The 18,056-nt window shown below is 36.1% G+C and overlaps 1 protein-coding gene across 2 annotated transcripts; it reads left to right on the forward strand.

The window, feature by feature from the left end:
- The first annotated feature begins 13,297 nt into the window (after window positions 1–13,297).
- On the forward strand, window positions 13,298–16,722 carry LOC137708627 (probable plastid-lipid-associated protein 10, chloroplastic). 2 transcript variants are annotated; one of them, XM_068447745.1, is made up of 9 exons: window positions 13,298–13,404; window positions 13,950–14,140; window positions 14,238–14,351; window positions 14,536–14,670; window positions 15,105–15,200; window positions 15,612–15,692; window positions 15,903–15,989; window positions 16,099–16,154; window positions 16,244–16,722. In XM_068447745.1, the coding sequence occupies exons 2-9, from the start codon at window positions 13,985–13,987 to the stop codon at window positions 16,356–16,358; spliced, it is 840 nt and encodes a 279-aa protein (XP_068303846.1). In that variant the 5' UTR covers window positions 13,298–13,404; window positions 13,950–13,984; the 3' UTR covers window positions 16,359–16,722. The 2 variants fall into 2 exon arrangements, with proteins under 2 accessions (XP_068303846.1, XP_068303847.1); XM_068447746.1 differs by having other exon boundaries at window positions 16,247–16,722.
- Window positions 16,723–18,056: the final 1,334 nt, after the last annotated feature.

Here is an 18,056-nt window from a genome sequence, read left to right on the forward strand (position 1 = left end):
AACGGAGGTGGTTAGAGTTGCTCAGCGATTACGATTGCACGATTGACTATCACCCTGGTCGTGCGAACGTAGTAGCCGATGCACTTAGCAGGAAGTCACATGGCCGTATCAATGCGTTGTACGCTAGTCGTATTCCTCTTTTGGTAGACTTGCGTGCTACAGGAGTAAGGTTAGAAGCAGAAGATCGAGAAGTGGCATTACTTGCTAATTTTCAAGTTAGGCCAATCTTAGTTGATCGGGTGCTTGAAGCTCAGGTAGCTGATGAACAGATTCAAGAACTAATTCGAGCTCGAGATCAAGGAAGGAGGCGAGATCTCAGAGTTCGTGATTCTGATGGCATGTTGATGTTAGAAGGTAGAATGTTCGTGCCTAGTAATGTGGAGCTGAAAAAGGAAATTCTAGATGAAGCACATATCTCGGCTTATGCCATGCACCCAGGGGCAACTAAAATGTATCATACTATTCGACCATTTTACTATTGGCCGGGTATAAAAAGGGAGATAGCTGAGTATGTGAGTAGTTGCGCTGTTTGTCAACAGGTTAAAGCAGAAAGAAAGAAGCCGTTTGGATTGTTACAGCCGTTTCCCGTTCCAGAGTGGAAGTGGGAAAATATCACTATGGATTTTGTGTACAAGTTGCCGCGTACACATAATGGTTTTGATGGCATTTGGGTGATCGTTGATCGACTCACTAAGTCGGCACATTTCATTCCAGTGAGAGAGAAGTACTCTTTGAGCCGGTTAGCGGAGTTGTTTATCTCAAAGGTTGTGAAGTACCATGGTGTCCCTGTAAGTATTGTCTCGGATCGTGATCCACGATTCACATCGAAGTTTTGGGTAGCTTTTCAAGAAGCTTTGGGTACGAGACTACTCTACAGTACGGCATATCATCCACAGACGGACGGACAGTCTGAGAGAACTATTCAGACTTTGGAAGATATGCTGCGAGCTTCGGTGTTACAGTTCAGTGATGCTTGGCACCAGCGATTAGATTTGATGGAATTTGCTTACAACAACAGTTTCCATTCGAGCATTAGCATGGCGCCATTTGAGGCTTTGTATGGTAGATCTTGTCGCACTCCGTTATGTTGGTCAGAGGTTGGCGAAAGAGTTTTGGTAGGTCCGGAGATTGTCGAGGAGACTACTCAAAATGTTCAGGTAATTAGGTCTAACCTGAAAGCAGCTCAGGACAGACAGAAAAGTTTAGCAGATCGACATGCTACGGACAGAACGTATGAGGTCGGAGATTGGGTATTTCTGAAGCTTTCACCGTGGAGAGGTGTGGTGCGGTTTGGAAAGAAGGGGAAGTTGAGTCCCAGATACATCGGACCGTACATAGTCACAGAAAGAGTTGGTGAGGTAGCTTACAGGTTGGAGTTGCCTCCGGAGTTGGCTAAAGTGCATAACGTTTTTCACGTGTCTATGCTCCGACATTACGTTGCTGATCCATTGCATGTGATACCTCCTCAACCGTTAGAGATAAATCCAGATTTGACGTACGACGAGGAACCGTTAACGATCTTGGATTGGAAAGAGAAGGTTCTGAGAAACAAAACGGTGAATTTGGTGAAAGTTCTGTGGAGGAATCACTCGGTTGAAGAAGCGACATGGGAGACAGAAAATAGGATGAGGGATTTGTATCCTAGATTGTTCTTTGACCGTTAGGGGTGTAATTAGTTATTTTGAATTTCGGGACGAAATTCTATTAAGGAGGGTAGGTTGTAACATCCCGTCCTAAATTTCATTTTAACGTACATGGGAAATTACGATTTTACCCCCTAATTCGTTTTTATCAGATTAGTTTTGTGTAGTATGGTGTGGTGTGTAGGACCACACACACACTCATACACCTCGTTTCACTCTCCCGGGATTCCCTCCCTCTTTTCCCTCATTCCTGTCTCTTCTCTGTCTCTCCTTTCTTTCTTTCTCTCTCTCTCTCACTCTCCCCGAGTTCTTCTTCTTCCTCTACACACGGACACACATACAAACCTACTCAAATCTTCACCAAACAAGAAACCAAGACCACCATCGTGTTCGTGGAGCTGAGAGGAGTTCAAAGGTGCCATTTTCAGGTAAGAATATAGATGTTTTCACGTCGATATCACAATGGCCGAATTATTGCACTGTTCATGCAAACCTAATCTAGCTTGTTTTAGGAGATTCTAAGCTTGTAGATGTGTTTGTGAGGTCCCAAGGAGCCTCGGAGTGGTTCGTTGGGTGAATTTGGACGTTGGGAAGGCTAGGTTCGAAGTTGGCCGAACTTGGATCGTTGTTGCAGGTGAGATTCTTTGATTTTTAGGCCTTAAAACTAGTCTAACGTTGTTCTACTAGTTCTAAGCTTCATTTTGGTATAAAGATCGTGAAAAATGGTTGAAAAACGAAGGAGAAAACAAGGTTTGAAAATTACCCAGTTTTCCGGCGCCGTCGCCGGCGCCGGAGGTTCGCCGGAGAAGAAAGAGGAATATTCCGTTAAGTCTAACGGAATATTCCTAACGGCAGTGGACAGAATCTGGTTAGATTTGACGGAATATTCCGTTAGTTGACGGAATATTCCTGACGGCGTCAACTGACGCCGTCAGTGTGCAGTGCACGTGGGCCGCGCGTGGGGGCGCGTAGGTCCGTGCGGGGTCAGGCGCGTGGGGGCGCGTGCGTGGTCCAAAATTTTTTCTAAAAATATGTGTGTGATCCTGAGGTTGTGTAGATCACATTGGTATATTCAATTGTCCAATTTGAGCAATGTATGAGAAGTTATTACGAGAAGTTGCTTAGGTGCTTTTAAATTAATGTTTTCGTAACTTTGTCGCGTATAGGTGATTCGTTTTCCGAAGACGAGCGTACGCACTCGAGGCAGGGGGGCTACGACCCTTCTAATTATCAGTGAGTGGGCTTTTGTTTTCCGTATATACCTATATACATCTAAATTCCCAGAAATAGAATAGAAAAGGTTATTTGTTTTATGCCATGCATCATAAGAATGTTGTTTACGCATCATCGCATGTATTAGTAGAGGCATACATATATATATAAATGTGTATTTGGTGCTGTGGACGCACAGGTAAGTGCCAGGTAAGCGGTATTCACGTGGTTATGCATTCCTGTTTATTATGCAATAGTAGATGAAATGTTTAAAGAGCTCATATCTGCACCCCCGGTGTTAGTGCTCCCGCCCAGAGAGGGGCAGAGTCCTTCACGTGTATGTTCACCAGCACCACACGCTCGCCTTGGATCCAAGTTAGGTGCAAGCCTTGTCGTACAGACCACATTAGGTGGCTCCGACTCGTAGGTGACCCGCGATTATTCGCACAGTCTTCACGTGATCGTAGCACTAGAGCGTATATATTACACCCAGTCTTGTCGTACAGACCACGTTAGGTGGCTCCGACTTGTGTGCAGATTCAGATGTTGAGTTGAGATTAGAGCTCTATATGCAGCGGTACATGTCACGTTAGGTGACTCCCGGCTGCCAGATTATATGTTCTTGATGTGAATTACGCTTGAGCATTTATATTTGATTATGAGATTATGTTGTGGCATATTATGGAGCATGAATGGCATATCATGGAGCATGATTGACATATCTATACATACGTATATATGTTCATTTTCTGGGAAGTATACAGGTTTTACGGCGAGGGGTTAGATTGTGTTTTGCTAAAGAGTTTTCAAAGAACTTTGTTTTTGCCCACTCACGCTTTTGTTTTTGCGCCCCTCCAGGTTCTAGTGGTCTAGAAGGTTCGGTGGTTTTCCCCAGAGGGCGTCCCGGCAATTTCTGACAGACACTCACCATTGTAGGGTCACCTTCGGGTGTACATATGTCGTATCTTTTCCTTTTGGACTGTTGTAGACTTGCTCTGAATTGTGTCTCACATACACTAGTACTTTGTATGTTATTAGGTTTTTAACTATTCGTACTTTTATATTACCTTCTTAATTAGCTTCCGCACGCGCACATGGTTACGTCACCTTCGTGTGACGGCCAGCACGCCCTGATCTCGGTCGGGGTGTGTCAATAAATATGTCATTAAAATTTTCATTCAAAGGTGGACAGGTGAAATAAGTGGGTGGGTTTATCACCACATTTTTGTAAATTTGTACAATATGTCGTTGTATTAAATGCATAAACAATTAAACTGGATTACTTAAATTTTGACATATAAAAATCTCGTCCAATTTAATATATTGGTGTATTATAGAATTTTTTTAGTAATATTTTATTTACATCCAAGTTCTCCTTATTTCATTTTGTTTGATAGACCAAATGGTAACACAAAAACATAACTGAATTGAAAGGAGAAAATATTTATTTTCTCCTCATTTGTCCTATTTTTTATTTTATCAATTATCATTCATTGCACTTGAATTTAAAGCGCTCTTCTAATAATGTCAAAGATAAATACTGTTAGATCGAATGATTATGTGTTTGCTTTATTATAAGAAAATATACACTATGTTTGGATGAAAAATATAAGATTACTAAGGAATTTTAATATGATGGAAATTAAAATGACGAGATTTCATTGTTTAGAATTTGTGAATTTTTTTTGTTGGTTAACCTAAAAAACAAAGGAATTGAATACGGAATTTTTTGTTTTTAGGTTCTCAATCATAGAATCAGAAAAATGACACCTATTTACATGGAATTTAAACTTGGGAATTGGAGATCCCAAATTCCAAGTTTTTTTCCACGCTGAAATTCTAAATTCTATGTTTTTAAATCCAAACAAGTGAATTGATGTATGTCAATTTATAAATTCTGATTTTTATCTAAATTTCAAGTTTATATTTATAGAAACATAGTGTAATGGTTATGACACTATCTTAAAGGAGTGGAATGTAGAGTCGAATGAATAACATGACTACTCTACTGAACATTATCTCTACTCTTTTCAACATATTACTTGAGCAAGTGAAAAAGCTATTATTTCAGTATCTTTTTTATAAGGTAATGATTGATAAACTAAATTTTTAGATTAACTTTGTACATTATATGTTGTAACACTAGTAGAACATAAATATATTAATCAACACATAACTAATAATTTAACTGTCAACAATCTTGTTATATTATTTTACAAACTATAATTTAAATAGATGATCTTCTTACCATTTTTTTTTTAATATGGTTTCCGATTCCATATCAGAATGATTCTTTTATTTTTGTATATTTAAATATTTTGATTTTTTCCCATCCATTTAGTCGTTGGTTCAAAAAATAAAAAATAAAAGTATATTTTGATTTTTTTTAGTTAGATTTGTGATCAAGGTGTGGTGTGCAAGAGTGGAAAAGGACAAAGATACTGAAGAAGGCAAGTAGGGAAAGGAAGTGAGGTGGCACATGCTAGTCCCTGTCCTATTTGTCCTTATCATCTTTATTATCATTTATTTTTGTATTATGCAGATACTGTTAAATTCAATTAAATAAAGCATTGTTCAGATATCTGTAGAGTATGTGACAATGTGAGTGAGGATAATCTTGTCAATTGGTCCACTGGGTGAGCACATTACACATAAGGGGTGATTATCACATCTAATCAGGAATAGGATCCTCGCCGGAATAGGATCTCGTGATCTCACCCGTTTATCATATATCATGCAGTTAGTTTTTGTTAGATATTATTCATATTTAATTTTAAATTTTAAAATGATTTATGACCGTACAATGTATGATGAACGGATGAGATTACGAGATCCCTAAAAAGAGGGTCCGACGATGGTCCTTTTCCATATAATCACTCATAACCTCTTGTCTGTATTTTCTATGTTGTATTATATCTAATAATCAGCTTTTGTCATACATAACTTGAATTATCACCTCAGTAAAAATTAGGTCTTTGAATGATTTTTTTAAGTAAAGAAGTCCCTAAATTTATTAAAAATTACTAATTTCATTCATATTATTATATTCAAAACTATTTTATCCAATTTTTCGTCAACTTAAGTTACTTAACACACTTTAAAGTGTACTACCGTCATTTCTCGCCTATAGGCCATTAACATTTTCACATAGATTGCAAATCTAACATCTAATTTACCCTCCAAAGTTAACTTCATACACGATTTCTTTATGAAAATTACCAATCTATTATCCAATGTATATAGCATGCAAGTAACATGACTTAGGTTGACGCAAATTGATTATAGTAGCTTTGAATCTAATATGAAGAATGTAATTGCATATTTGTATGATTCAAGGGCTGATTTTTCTGGAAAAAAAAATAGTTTGGAGACCTAATTTTCACTCAAGTAATAATCCAAAGACTAAATTGGCAGTTCACTCTAAATTTAAAGTCTATAAATAGGGATGACAATTTAACCCATTAAATCTGATAATCGTAGATAACCATCCGAATAGAGAGAATTTAGGATTGAAAGTTCGGGTATATTTCGGATATAGGAAAAAACCGTGAATATTTTCGATTACGGTATCATCGATGGTTACAATGGTCCAAATCCGTATATGTCCCCGAGTCCATCCCTAATAATATATATTTTATTATATAATGTAATGTATTTTTTTTTAGAATACATTACATATTTTATTATATACATACATATACACACATATATATATATATACATACACACACATATACATACATACATACATACATATATATATATATAGAGAGAGAGAGAGAGAGAGAGAGAGAGAGAGAGATTAGCCCTGGGAATTGAAAGTTGCATTTGTGGGAGACCCCGAAGGTTTTAAAATCAATGAAAATTCAATAGTGTTTATAGAAAGATTAGCCAACACCATCAATGTTTTGAATTTAATGCTTTAATTTTTGTTGATCCCTTTATTTTATACATCAAAGACTCCAAATTTATCATCTATATTCAAGAGTTTGAGAGCCAAGGAGTTGATGCATATAAAGGTTATAATGTGTCAATTGAACGATTTTTTTTTTGTTTTTTTTTTGTTTTTGTATTAATGAAGATGAATGTAACCGTTAACCAATGAGGAATCTGTTAACCAGTGGGTATGGGGATGAATATAGCATTTCCGTCTCTAAACCGAATTGTTGTCACCCTGACTATCAATGCGGTCCTTAACCACTAATGAACCACTAATGCTTTTTTAAATGAAAGCTTATTAATTTTCAGTTTTTTATTAAAATCTTTTAACTTTGTACCCCTCATCATTAGTATTAATACATACATACATATATTTATATATATAAGCAATTGCACTTTATTTATTTCAAAATCTTAATTAGCCATTCCCTTATCCTAGCATATTGGTAAATTGATATGGTAACCGTGCAATTATATTACAAATTGTGGCATCTGCATGGTCTCTTGAATTTGGATTTGAATTTTGAAACAAATTTTGATTTCTTATGAAAAAATATGTACCCTTATACAAAAAAAAAATGTACCCACAAGAAGTAATCTACCCACGAGAAGAAAATGTATCCCATAAGGGCATGGTTCTAAAAAGCCGTTAGGCGCTAGTCAGGTGGTGGGCATGAGCCTAGTTTCATATGTACCCTTATACAAAAAAAAAATGCACCCACAAGAAGTAATCTACCCACGAGAAGAAAATGTATCTCATAAGGGCATGGTTCTAAAAAGCCGTTAGACGCTAGTCAAGTGGTGGGCATGAGCCTAGTCTAGGCGTCTAGGCGAGGATCTAAGCTGTTTTTTTTATTATAATTTTCATTAAATCTTATAGCATATATAAATAATTGTCTACTTATACTTTAAAAAATAAATAATTGTATTCAGATATAAATTGCATCATAGAGTGATATATAAGTTATAAAGTACTATAATATATTGAAAACTAGGGCTGGGTTTGGTTTGAAATGGTTCGGTTTTTTGCTAAAACCGAAACCGAACCGAAATTTCGGTTCGGTTCAGTTCAAATTTTTGTTTTTTTTTTTTCGTTTGTTCTTTGTCTTCTTCTTCAATAGCAAAAAGATTTCCGAATTGCCAAAAAAATTAAACACATTCTTCAATCAGTCCTCAAATGCACTTAATAAGATACCTTAAAAACAAACATATGCAACTGGTTGTTGGCAAATTACATCTAAACCAATCAAGAAATTTAAGTGCACCATCGGGAAACAAATGAGATTTAAGCTGCTCATCAGTAATTAAACAACAATCCTTGTATTTCTTAATTTCCAAGTGAATCAAATTACATTCAAGAAATTTGAATTATGCGTTACAACTGACATCTACCATTTCACCCTTCTACTACCATGCACAATCAAGAAAAGCAAGAAAAGCAAAACAAATGCAACATAAAAACCCATAAATCGACAAATAAATAAGAAAGATTAGGGATCTTTGGTGAAGGGAGGGCTGCTGCGGGTTATGGAGAAAAGGGTAACGATTTGGAACCCAATCACTCAATCACTCAATCACAAGATTGAGAACAAAATCGATGAAATTGATACAGCGAGAGCATCGTTTTCGAACCTGAACTTCTTGAAACAGGCATTAATATCATATAAACTGTCAGCCGGAGTCACCTAACGTGACCTGTACGGCTGAATCTAGAGCTCAAATCTCAATCTCAGTAACTAGACCTGCACACGAGTCGGAACCACCTAAAGTGGTCTGTACGACAGGCCTGGGTGTAATATATATACGCTCAAGTGCTACGATCACGTGAAGGCTGGGCGAATAGTTGCGGGTCACCTACGAGTCGGAACCACCTAAAGTGGTCTGTACAATAGGACTGTGCACCTAACTTGGATCCAAGCTGAGCGTGTGGTGCGGGAGGTGAACATCACGTGAAGGACTGTGCCCAACTCTGGTCGGGAGCACTAACACCGAAGGTGCAGGTTATGAGCTCTCTATGCATTTCAAATCACTACCGAATGTAAACATAAATCACAACTCACCTGGCACTTACCTGTGCGACCGCAGCACCAATACACACACATATATAAATGCAACTAACCATGCATAACAAACGGCAATATAATTTATGGCATATAACGAAGAAACATTTTAAATCAATTTCTGGGAAAATATAAGTATATAGGTATATACGGAAAACCAAAAGCCCACTCACTGGTAAGTGGAAGGGTCGCAACCCCTGCCTCGAGTGACCACGCTCGTCCTCGGGATAGGATTCACCTATATGCGAAACAACTATAAAAACGTTAATTTTAAAGCACATAACCAAACTTAAGAAATAACTTCTCATACAATGCTCAAATGGGGTGTATGAATACACCAACATGATCTACTCAACCTCAGGATCGTCCCCATATTTTTAAAATAATTTTTCACCGCCGCACACGCCTCCAGGCGTCGGCCACGCCCAGGCACGTGCCTGGCACGCTGACGGCGTCAGTTAACGCCGTCAGGAATATTCCGTTATCTTTAAAAGATTCCGTCAACAGCGTTAGGAATATTCCGTCCAAACTGACGGAATATTTCATCGTCTTCTCCGGCGCCGGAAAATCGGGAAATTTTCAAATCGTGATATCTTCTTCGTTTTTCAACCAAATTTCACAAAATTGGTACCAAAATGAAGCTTACAACGAGAGGAAAAAAATCATACCACTTTCAAGTGCTAAAATCCACGAAATCTCGCCTGGAAAATACCCCCAACTCCGACCAACCTCGAAACTCGTGATCCCGACGTCCAAAACCTTCAAACGAACCACCCCGAGCCTCCTAAGGACCTCACCAAGCTTCCTACAAGCTTGAAATTCCCAAAAACATAAGAAATTACGTGTGCATGAACAGTACCTAAAATCGGGTATCCCGAGTTTGACGTGAAAACGAAGGTATCCTTACCTGAAATGGGTATGGTTAGACTCCAATGGACCTCACGAGCATGGATATGTACTTTATTTCTTCGATCTGTGAAGGTTGATGGGTTTGTGTGTGTGTCCGTACACTTGGGTAAGAAATGGGAAGGGAAGGGAGCTCGGGACAGGGTGCAGGGATAGGGGAAAAGGGTGTAGGGTGTAGGAGAGTGTGTGTGTGGCCCAAAACATGCCAACAAAAACCCAAAAACATGCACACAACGAAAAATCACACTAGGGGCAAAATCGTCTTTTCACGCGTACGTTTTAAAATTTCAAAACGGGCTGTTACAGAAAGACTTTGGATGCGGTCTCTAACTTCCAATGTTTTTTTACTGAAACCTTATTAGTTTTCAAAATTTGGCCGAAGTCTCTAAAATTAATGTATTTCTTTGTTGTTTATTATACTTTAGATTAACAATTAAACTTTACAGTTGCTTATATTATTGAAATTTAAAAAAAAAAAATCTATGATTTGCGAAATTGAAAATAGTGAAAGATAAATTATACCCCCCCACCTTGTAGAAAAAAAGATTCAAAATCAATAGAAAATCATGTTTTGTCATAACAAGTGTGAACATATATAGATAAACATGGGGTACATTTATAAAACATAACCAAATAACTATTGTACCATAATGTTTGGTAGATTCTTCAAACCCAAACACATGAGTACATTATTCAAAATCACACACCAAAAATACTAATTAGGCTTAATAATATTAATAATTTTTTTTAATAAACTTGGCATGGATAGGATACATTCTAAAATCTACAAAAAAGAATGTATCCTTATAAGTTCAAAAAATGGATTAGGAAAAAAGTGAATGAATTTTTAGATTTAAAAATGGGTATATTTTACATTTAAAAAAAAATTGATATATCTTACTATTTACTCTAAAAATTACAACGTCAATGTGGAGTGCAAGCTAAGTAACTATGAATGCTGCCATGCAAAATTGCAATCAAGCTTCATTAGGTGAGTATAATAGATGTGGTGGTGGTTGTGTCGAACACGCTGTTGACTTCTACACTTGAGCTATTACGGTCGAGGAAGGAATGCATCTCGGCCTTGGGTTCTAGAACCTAAAGACTAGGTTGCTAGACCACTCCGAAGTTCAATAACCAGTTAAGCTTTCAATGTGTTGAACACGAAGTAACAATACACCTTACTTAGCCGAGAAGCTAATGAAGTGACATTTTTAGCCGAAAGGTAGAAACTCTTCAACTACCAAGACTTAGATAAATAACCAACTGACCAGAAGCAATGTTGTTTACTTGTCCAAATTGAATGTGCTGCTGAATCGTCTGAATCTACGGCTCCAGAGATGTTTACTTATCCAAACTGAAGATGTCGTCAATTGTCAACATAGTGTTGGTTACTTATCTAAACTAAAGATGTGTTGACGAAATGGTTAGGTTAGTTAGTATTTTTCTTAGAGTTGTGAAAAGGGTTTCATGTAGAGCGAGGGTTTTCGCGTAGAGTGTTTGAGTTGAAGGACTTTTCATGTTGCATAATCTCTTCTATTTATACGATGGTTTCCAAGATAAACAACTCTGCCAAGGTAGAGTCTTAATGAGGTTGTGTTTGCTCGGCATTTACCTGAATATTCTCCATTCATCTCTTTAATTTTGTTTTAGCCAAGACTTCATCTTCATACAGTCTCGGCCTCCTTAATTCCAACAAAAAATTTGAACTTTATCCTTTTATGGGAATGAAATAATCTTATTTGATCAAGAATGAATTCCGATCCTTAAAATAATTCTCATCTAATCAAGGCTCATTCTGATCCTTGGAAATTTTAATTTGCCTAAGACTCAACCGAGGCACATCTGAACTTAATCCTTTCGCAATCCTACTTTTATGAGGACACGGTCGAATCAACCATTTCCTGGGCTGAAAGCCCATTGGCCTGAGGGATCTTTACTAGGTGTAGGATTGTGCCTTTTCAACTCGGGTTAGCCAATTTTTAGTCTAAGCTGTTATTTCATGCCCAAAAACTTATATATAACAAATTGGTATATTTAAGAATGAGTACGTTTAAGATTAAAAAATTTAGCAAGTGACCCTTTACCACAGTGGTGGAAATATGTCGTACCCTTGCATGATGATGTGGGTTCAAACCCTGTCGGTGGCTAGTCAAACGTTTTATATAAAATTAATGAGTACAAACTTATTTTTATTTTATTTTATTTTATTTATATCTAGGAAATTTTTTAAACTAAAAATTAATTAGTAGATTAATGACGGTGTGAATATTAAAACTGTATTATCAATTACGTATTTTTATTTAAAAAGAAATTATGTAACTAACATGACATGTAAATTCATTAATACATTAATGTTAAAGACTTTTTATCAAAATTTGAAAACCAATCAGATCCAATCAAAGAGTATTAATAGTTCAGAACCGAATACTAATTTTTTCCAAATTTAGTGTTATTTTCAACTATCAATCATATCAACAAGAAGAACAATAACATTGACAAACAGAGCATGTTTATTTTTTATAGTATACTATGTAATATGTTAAATTACTTAAAAGACTGTAAGGCTGGCGTAAAAAATAATAGAACTCATGTTATATGTAATTATTAATTTTCCAATGACTCTTAATTTTGTTCAATCTTGGTGAGGGGGTTAGAATGATATTTTGTGGAGTTTTGGTTGACTAAAAGTGTTCTATTAGTAAGTAGGTTAGACATAACAAAATATGTAGACATAGTAATGCGCTTTTAGCGATATGTTAGGATTACATGTAGGTGAGGCTTTGAAAAAAAACTGCAAAATTTGGTTGTGTGAAATTACATTTCTGCCCCGTATTTCTTATTCATGTTATGTTTTAATTAGAGGGTTAAACTGGAAATTTCATAGGATTTTGGTTGACAATGAGTGTTTTATTAATTAGTAGACATTATTATTATGAATAACTTTGGTAATAACTAGGATTTTCCCCAATCAAAATTAAAATATCACAATTTACAATAATATTTTTTTATTTTCTACTTATTGAAAAGAATATCCAAACTTGAGTGCATATAAAAGTAACTTTCTATTATTTTTATTATTATTATTGGTAATAACTAGGATTTTCCCCAATCAAAATTAAAATATCACAATTTACAAGAATATTTGTTTTATTTTCTTCTTATTGAAAAGAATAATGTTAGGCATATCAAATTTTTGCACCAAATGATTTGCCACCAATCAAAATTTTATTTTAATTCAAGTTGAAATTGATTGACAATTTAATTAAAATTTATATGAAGAAAAACGTGTTACATCATTCATTTGGTGTACGTGACATCAACCGAAAAGAATAATGCAAGTTTTGTGTACCAAGGCCCAAAAATGAAATATGCCGATGATCTGCTCCACCGCTCGTAACAGTCCACATTTATGCCTGTTGTAGCTCAAGACCCATTTACGCGAAGAAAAAAAAAAAACAGCAGAGGTCCCGTGGGGCCCGTCCATCATCACATTTAAAAGTGGACCCCACCATCTTAACTACCTGAACTTCATAAGTAAAAGTGAAAGAAAAAGGGAGTGGAGCAGGTTCCTGCTGCAGCTGGGTACTTGATAGCAGAGAAGAGCCCGAGAAAAACAGTCACAGAGGAAGAAATCTTACCAGGTATTCTGTTGCTTTGGATAATTTCTATTTTTTGCAGTTACCCTGTTGCATGTTTAACTTGGAGCTGCTGTATTTACCATTTTTTTTTCTGTTTAATTGTTATTTGTTCATTCAGTTTTGAATAATTATATGGATAGATAGGGTTAGAAGTTCTTGAATTGCTTCTAAATAGAGCTAAATAGAGGTCAGTTCATTTATATTTTGAATAATTATATTTTTGTGTGTCTTCATGCTTCTCTAGCTTCTTCTCCCTTGCTGTTTCAGATAATTTCAGTTAAATTTGAATTGGATTTGTAATGAAAGGTCTCTGCAAAATTGCTGATTGATTGAACTTATGTAAAGAGAAATAAATGGACCAATAAAATGCAGATTTTCTTTTGAGGAATACAAGTTCTAGATTTTTTAAAGCATTTTCATTTAATTGGAGCAAATTAAATGCCATTAGGGTTTATATAGGAACTCAATCTCTCCTAAATGCTATAATTTTTGTGAGCAGTATCTTATAAGAACGGTTAATTAAATTGCATTTGATTTTATGTCTATAGGTGTAATTCGTGAACTAAATTTGCATCAATCTCTTATGGAACTAGCACTATCTTCTCCATTGTTCCCTTCAAATGCAACAAGGGGTGTCAATAAGATTAAGCCTTATAGCTCCATGCTCATTGCCTCACAAAAGTTGTCCACCCAGAAATCGTTTCCATGTGTCGCGGCTGTTGCTACCCAAGCAGCCCAGGTTACTTTTCTCATTTCTCATCTTACTTTCTTCTTGAAATATTTTCGCTCAATTCATTTTTTTATCACATAAAATTTTTGATCTTTATCAATGCCAGACGGTGGAGCTTGAGGTAGAGAGCAAGAAACATGAGCTGTTGAGAGCTATACAAGACACCGGAAGGGGCCTTGTTACAACCGATGATCAACGCTCGTTTATAGAGGAGGCTCTGGTGTGGTCTCTTTATTTTCATTACATGAATTTTGTTACTATATGTCTCTTTTCTGTCGTATAATCTCGTTCATGAAATTGCATTAACATACATCAGGTACATGCTATGTAGTTGATGGTTTCGGAATATCCAAGTTCATAGAAGTGGGATTTTTGTTATAATAACTTGTGTAAAAGCCTGCCAGGTGAGTGTGGAGGGCTATAACATGGGTGCACCAATAGACTTGGTGAAATTGGATGGGACGTGGCGTTTGCAATATACTTCCGCTTCTGACGTTCTCATTCTTCTGGAAGCGGCTGAAAGGCTACCATTTTTTCAGGTATAAACAACGAATGTCACATTACGGAATCTTATCATCTTCTAAAATAGCTTAACATGCTTTTTTACGTAAACAAAAGAAAATAATCCGTTTATGTTAAACCACTGAGCTTTTGGTCTCCTTCGCATTGTTTTATATTCTTTGAATATTCTGATTCTTCAATTACCTTAATCTTCCTGCTTTCATCTGTTCATAATAAATGGCAATCTTTCAATGAATGTATTGGCTAAAATCCTTTCTACCTGAACAACTTTTCAATTTACGGGTCACATTTCATATTCACAAAACTTAATGTCTTTACATTTTTAACACTTTCAGTTGTGATTGTAAAACACCAACTATAGTTGACTTGCCTTTTCTTTTATATCATTATAGTTATTGATTTCTTTTGTTGTCCTTCATCCTCCCTTATTTCAACATGAATGTGGGGATAGGTTGGGCAAATTTTTCAGAAATTTGAATGCAAAGACCAGACCAACGGGGGAGTGATCCGTAATGTTGTCAGATGGAGCATTCCACCTTTGTTAGAGGTAATGAGTATTCTGAGTTCTTAGTTAGAAAATTTTGTTTCTTAGATTGTTCAGGGCTATGATCTAGTTTCTTAAATCATGTTGTTTCGTTGTATTTGGTATGGCTATAATTAATGTATTTTGGGTTATGCTTGTACATCCTGATTTTAATTTAAATTGCTTATGATTTTCTGCGATTTGATCAGCAAAAGATACTATAGAATATAGATAAGATCAGATTATTTAATTTTACCAAGTATAGAAGATAATATAAACTCTAAAAAAAAGGTTGCTCATATAAATATATATATATATATATATATATATATATGTACATGTATGTGGTTGTAGGTTGTAGGAATGCTTCTGTTTTCTCCATGAAATGCAAACGTCAAATTTGTATAGATTATATGAGTCCTATGCCCCTTGTAGGAACAAGAAGGTGCGACTCTGCTAGTTTCTGCAAAATTTTCGGTTGTTTCTGTGCGTAACATCTACCTTCAGTTCGAAGAGGTCAGTTTACTACCCTCTTCTGAAGTTTTAACTAAGGCTGCAAGCTGTGACTTTTGCTACTATTCATTTGACCTGATGGTCATGAATATAATTGTGTCTTCTGAGCTTTCATATTGCTTTACATCGTCTTTTACAATTTTCTAAACACGCAAACTTCTCGATGCTCTTCTTAAAATTAATTATCTGAATTCTGCAAGTTGTATTTGGCAGATTAATGTTCAAGATATTAAAATCAGTGAAGAGCTGCAGGCTCTAATAGCTCCAGCAATATTGCCACGATCGTTTTTAAGTTTACAGGTCAATTAATGTCACTTATCAAATTAGTGAAGAGCTGTAGGCTCTAAGGCAACTCTACTTTTTCTTTTTCGTCTATAATAACGAGGATTATATGAATTCTGTTGTGCAGATCTTGCAGTACCTCCGGACTTTCAAAGCGCAAATTCCCGTTAGAGATCCAGGAAGGTACATCATTCTTAATCATATTTATCAAAGCACATTTAGCAAGCTTCCTGAATATACATTAGTATGATCATATACTTTGTTTAAAACAGTAGGCAATCAGTCGGAGGACTATATTACCTTTCTTACTTGGATGCTAATATGCTTTTGGGGCGCGCGGTTGGTGGTGGAGTTTTTGTTTTCACCAAAGCTCAACCTCTGAAGTAATGGGGAAAGCTAGTAAAACCAATTACCGGCGCCTATATTTTTTGTGTGAAGAAAAGCTTCGAAGGTGGTATGTGGCTGATGAGATTACAGTTTAGCTCAACAAGTATTGTAAGACTATTGTCTATTTTTTCCATGAGCAGTAATGTTTACCAGGTACATTCTTGTGAACCTTGCTCCCTCTCCCTTGTGGAAAACTGAAGAATACAGAGGCCTTTCGTCCTGTTTTCGGTTTCATTATCCCGGCATGATTGATTCATACGTTTGGGTTAGTTGGAACAATGAAATTTGTCGATCATATTTGTATAGATCCCTTAAGAAAAGGGATCCCCCACTTTTTTGGGATAGAAATTCATTCAGGATTCCATTGTTCAGAGCCCAAGGAGGAGGCAATTCCAACCTCTCAAATTGAATACGAGGGTCTCTACTAACTCATTATGCTGGTCTACCTTATGCAAACCACAAGTTCCGATTTCTCTTTCACACAAAACACCTTAGTAGCAAAACCAAAATGTATGAATTCTAGGAAAACAAACTCTATGGAGTGCTCTATTAATGAGTGAACGGTCTTATGTTCAAAAACTCATGACAGTTCGATATCGATTTGTTTTTCTTTGATCCCTATGTATCCGTTTGACTAAGATTGTTATGGACCGTTTAGATGGGATGTTACAATGATACAATATTTGTGCTATCAGAGATATTTGAATTTCAAATACAAGGAAACAGATGCATATCCCATTTTAGTTTTTGTTTACTTTTTTTTTTTCTTTTTTCATTATTTATAAACTGAAACTTTATTTGATAACATTTTCAATCAAAAACTGAAAAAAGTTTTTTTTAGGGTCGTTTGATAACGATTTCGTTTTCAATTTTTAGTTTCTAGTTTTCACAGTTTGATAACTATTTTCATTTTTCAAATCCGCTTTTGGTGAGAATCGAACGTAAGTCCTCTCACTTACAAATGAAGAGCAATACCACTAGACCGTATTACTAAGTGGCAGAATGTTTAAAATTATTAAGTTGGTTGTTTATAGTTTTGTCACCCCTGGAGCCATATCCCACCTTCATTCTTGTGGAGTGACAGCGAATTCTAGTCACTTCGGTTCTGTATATTTTGGTTGATGACTTAGGAGAATAAGGAGTAGGATATGTCTGATGATTGGACGAAGGCCTTTCAGATTTTGAGCCTCACTGGCGTAATACGCTTGGACATCGCCTCAATATTAGGGCTTTAGGCATACTTCATAAACTACAAATTGGAATCCCTTATCTTCCCCGGATGGATTCTCTATGTTTTTAACATTTCAAGTAGTTTTTGAATAGCTCTCTCTCTATGTGGACATTCCCTTGTTCAAAATTATGCCAAGCACGGTTTTAGGAACCTGGAAAAACTATGCCAAGCACGGTCCATATTTATTTACAAATGTTAATTGGACAATATGATGATTCTTGGGATAGCATTCCTAGGAACCTGGAAAATCTTGCAACAATATGGGGAGGCTCTATTGCCTGCCCTTTGTCATTAAATTTCATCAGCTCCTTCGTACCATTGAGTGCCCACCATGGCCTATTTATTTCCCTAGGACCCTGTGCTCTACGGGTTTTAAGATGGCGTTCATCCACTACCCCTTCGACATTATTTGGAACCCTTGAAAGATATATGTGGTCATGTTCCATTAGCTTGAATGGCGGTGGTTG

Source organism: Pyrus communis, chromosome 11, assembly GCF_963583255.1.
Source record: "Pyrus communis chromosome 11, drPyrComm1.1, whole genome shotgun sequence".
In the NCBI taxonomy this organism is placed as follows: Eukaryota; Viridiplantae; Streptophyta; class Magnoliopsida; order Rosales; family Rosaceae; genus Pyrus; species Pyrus communis.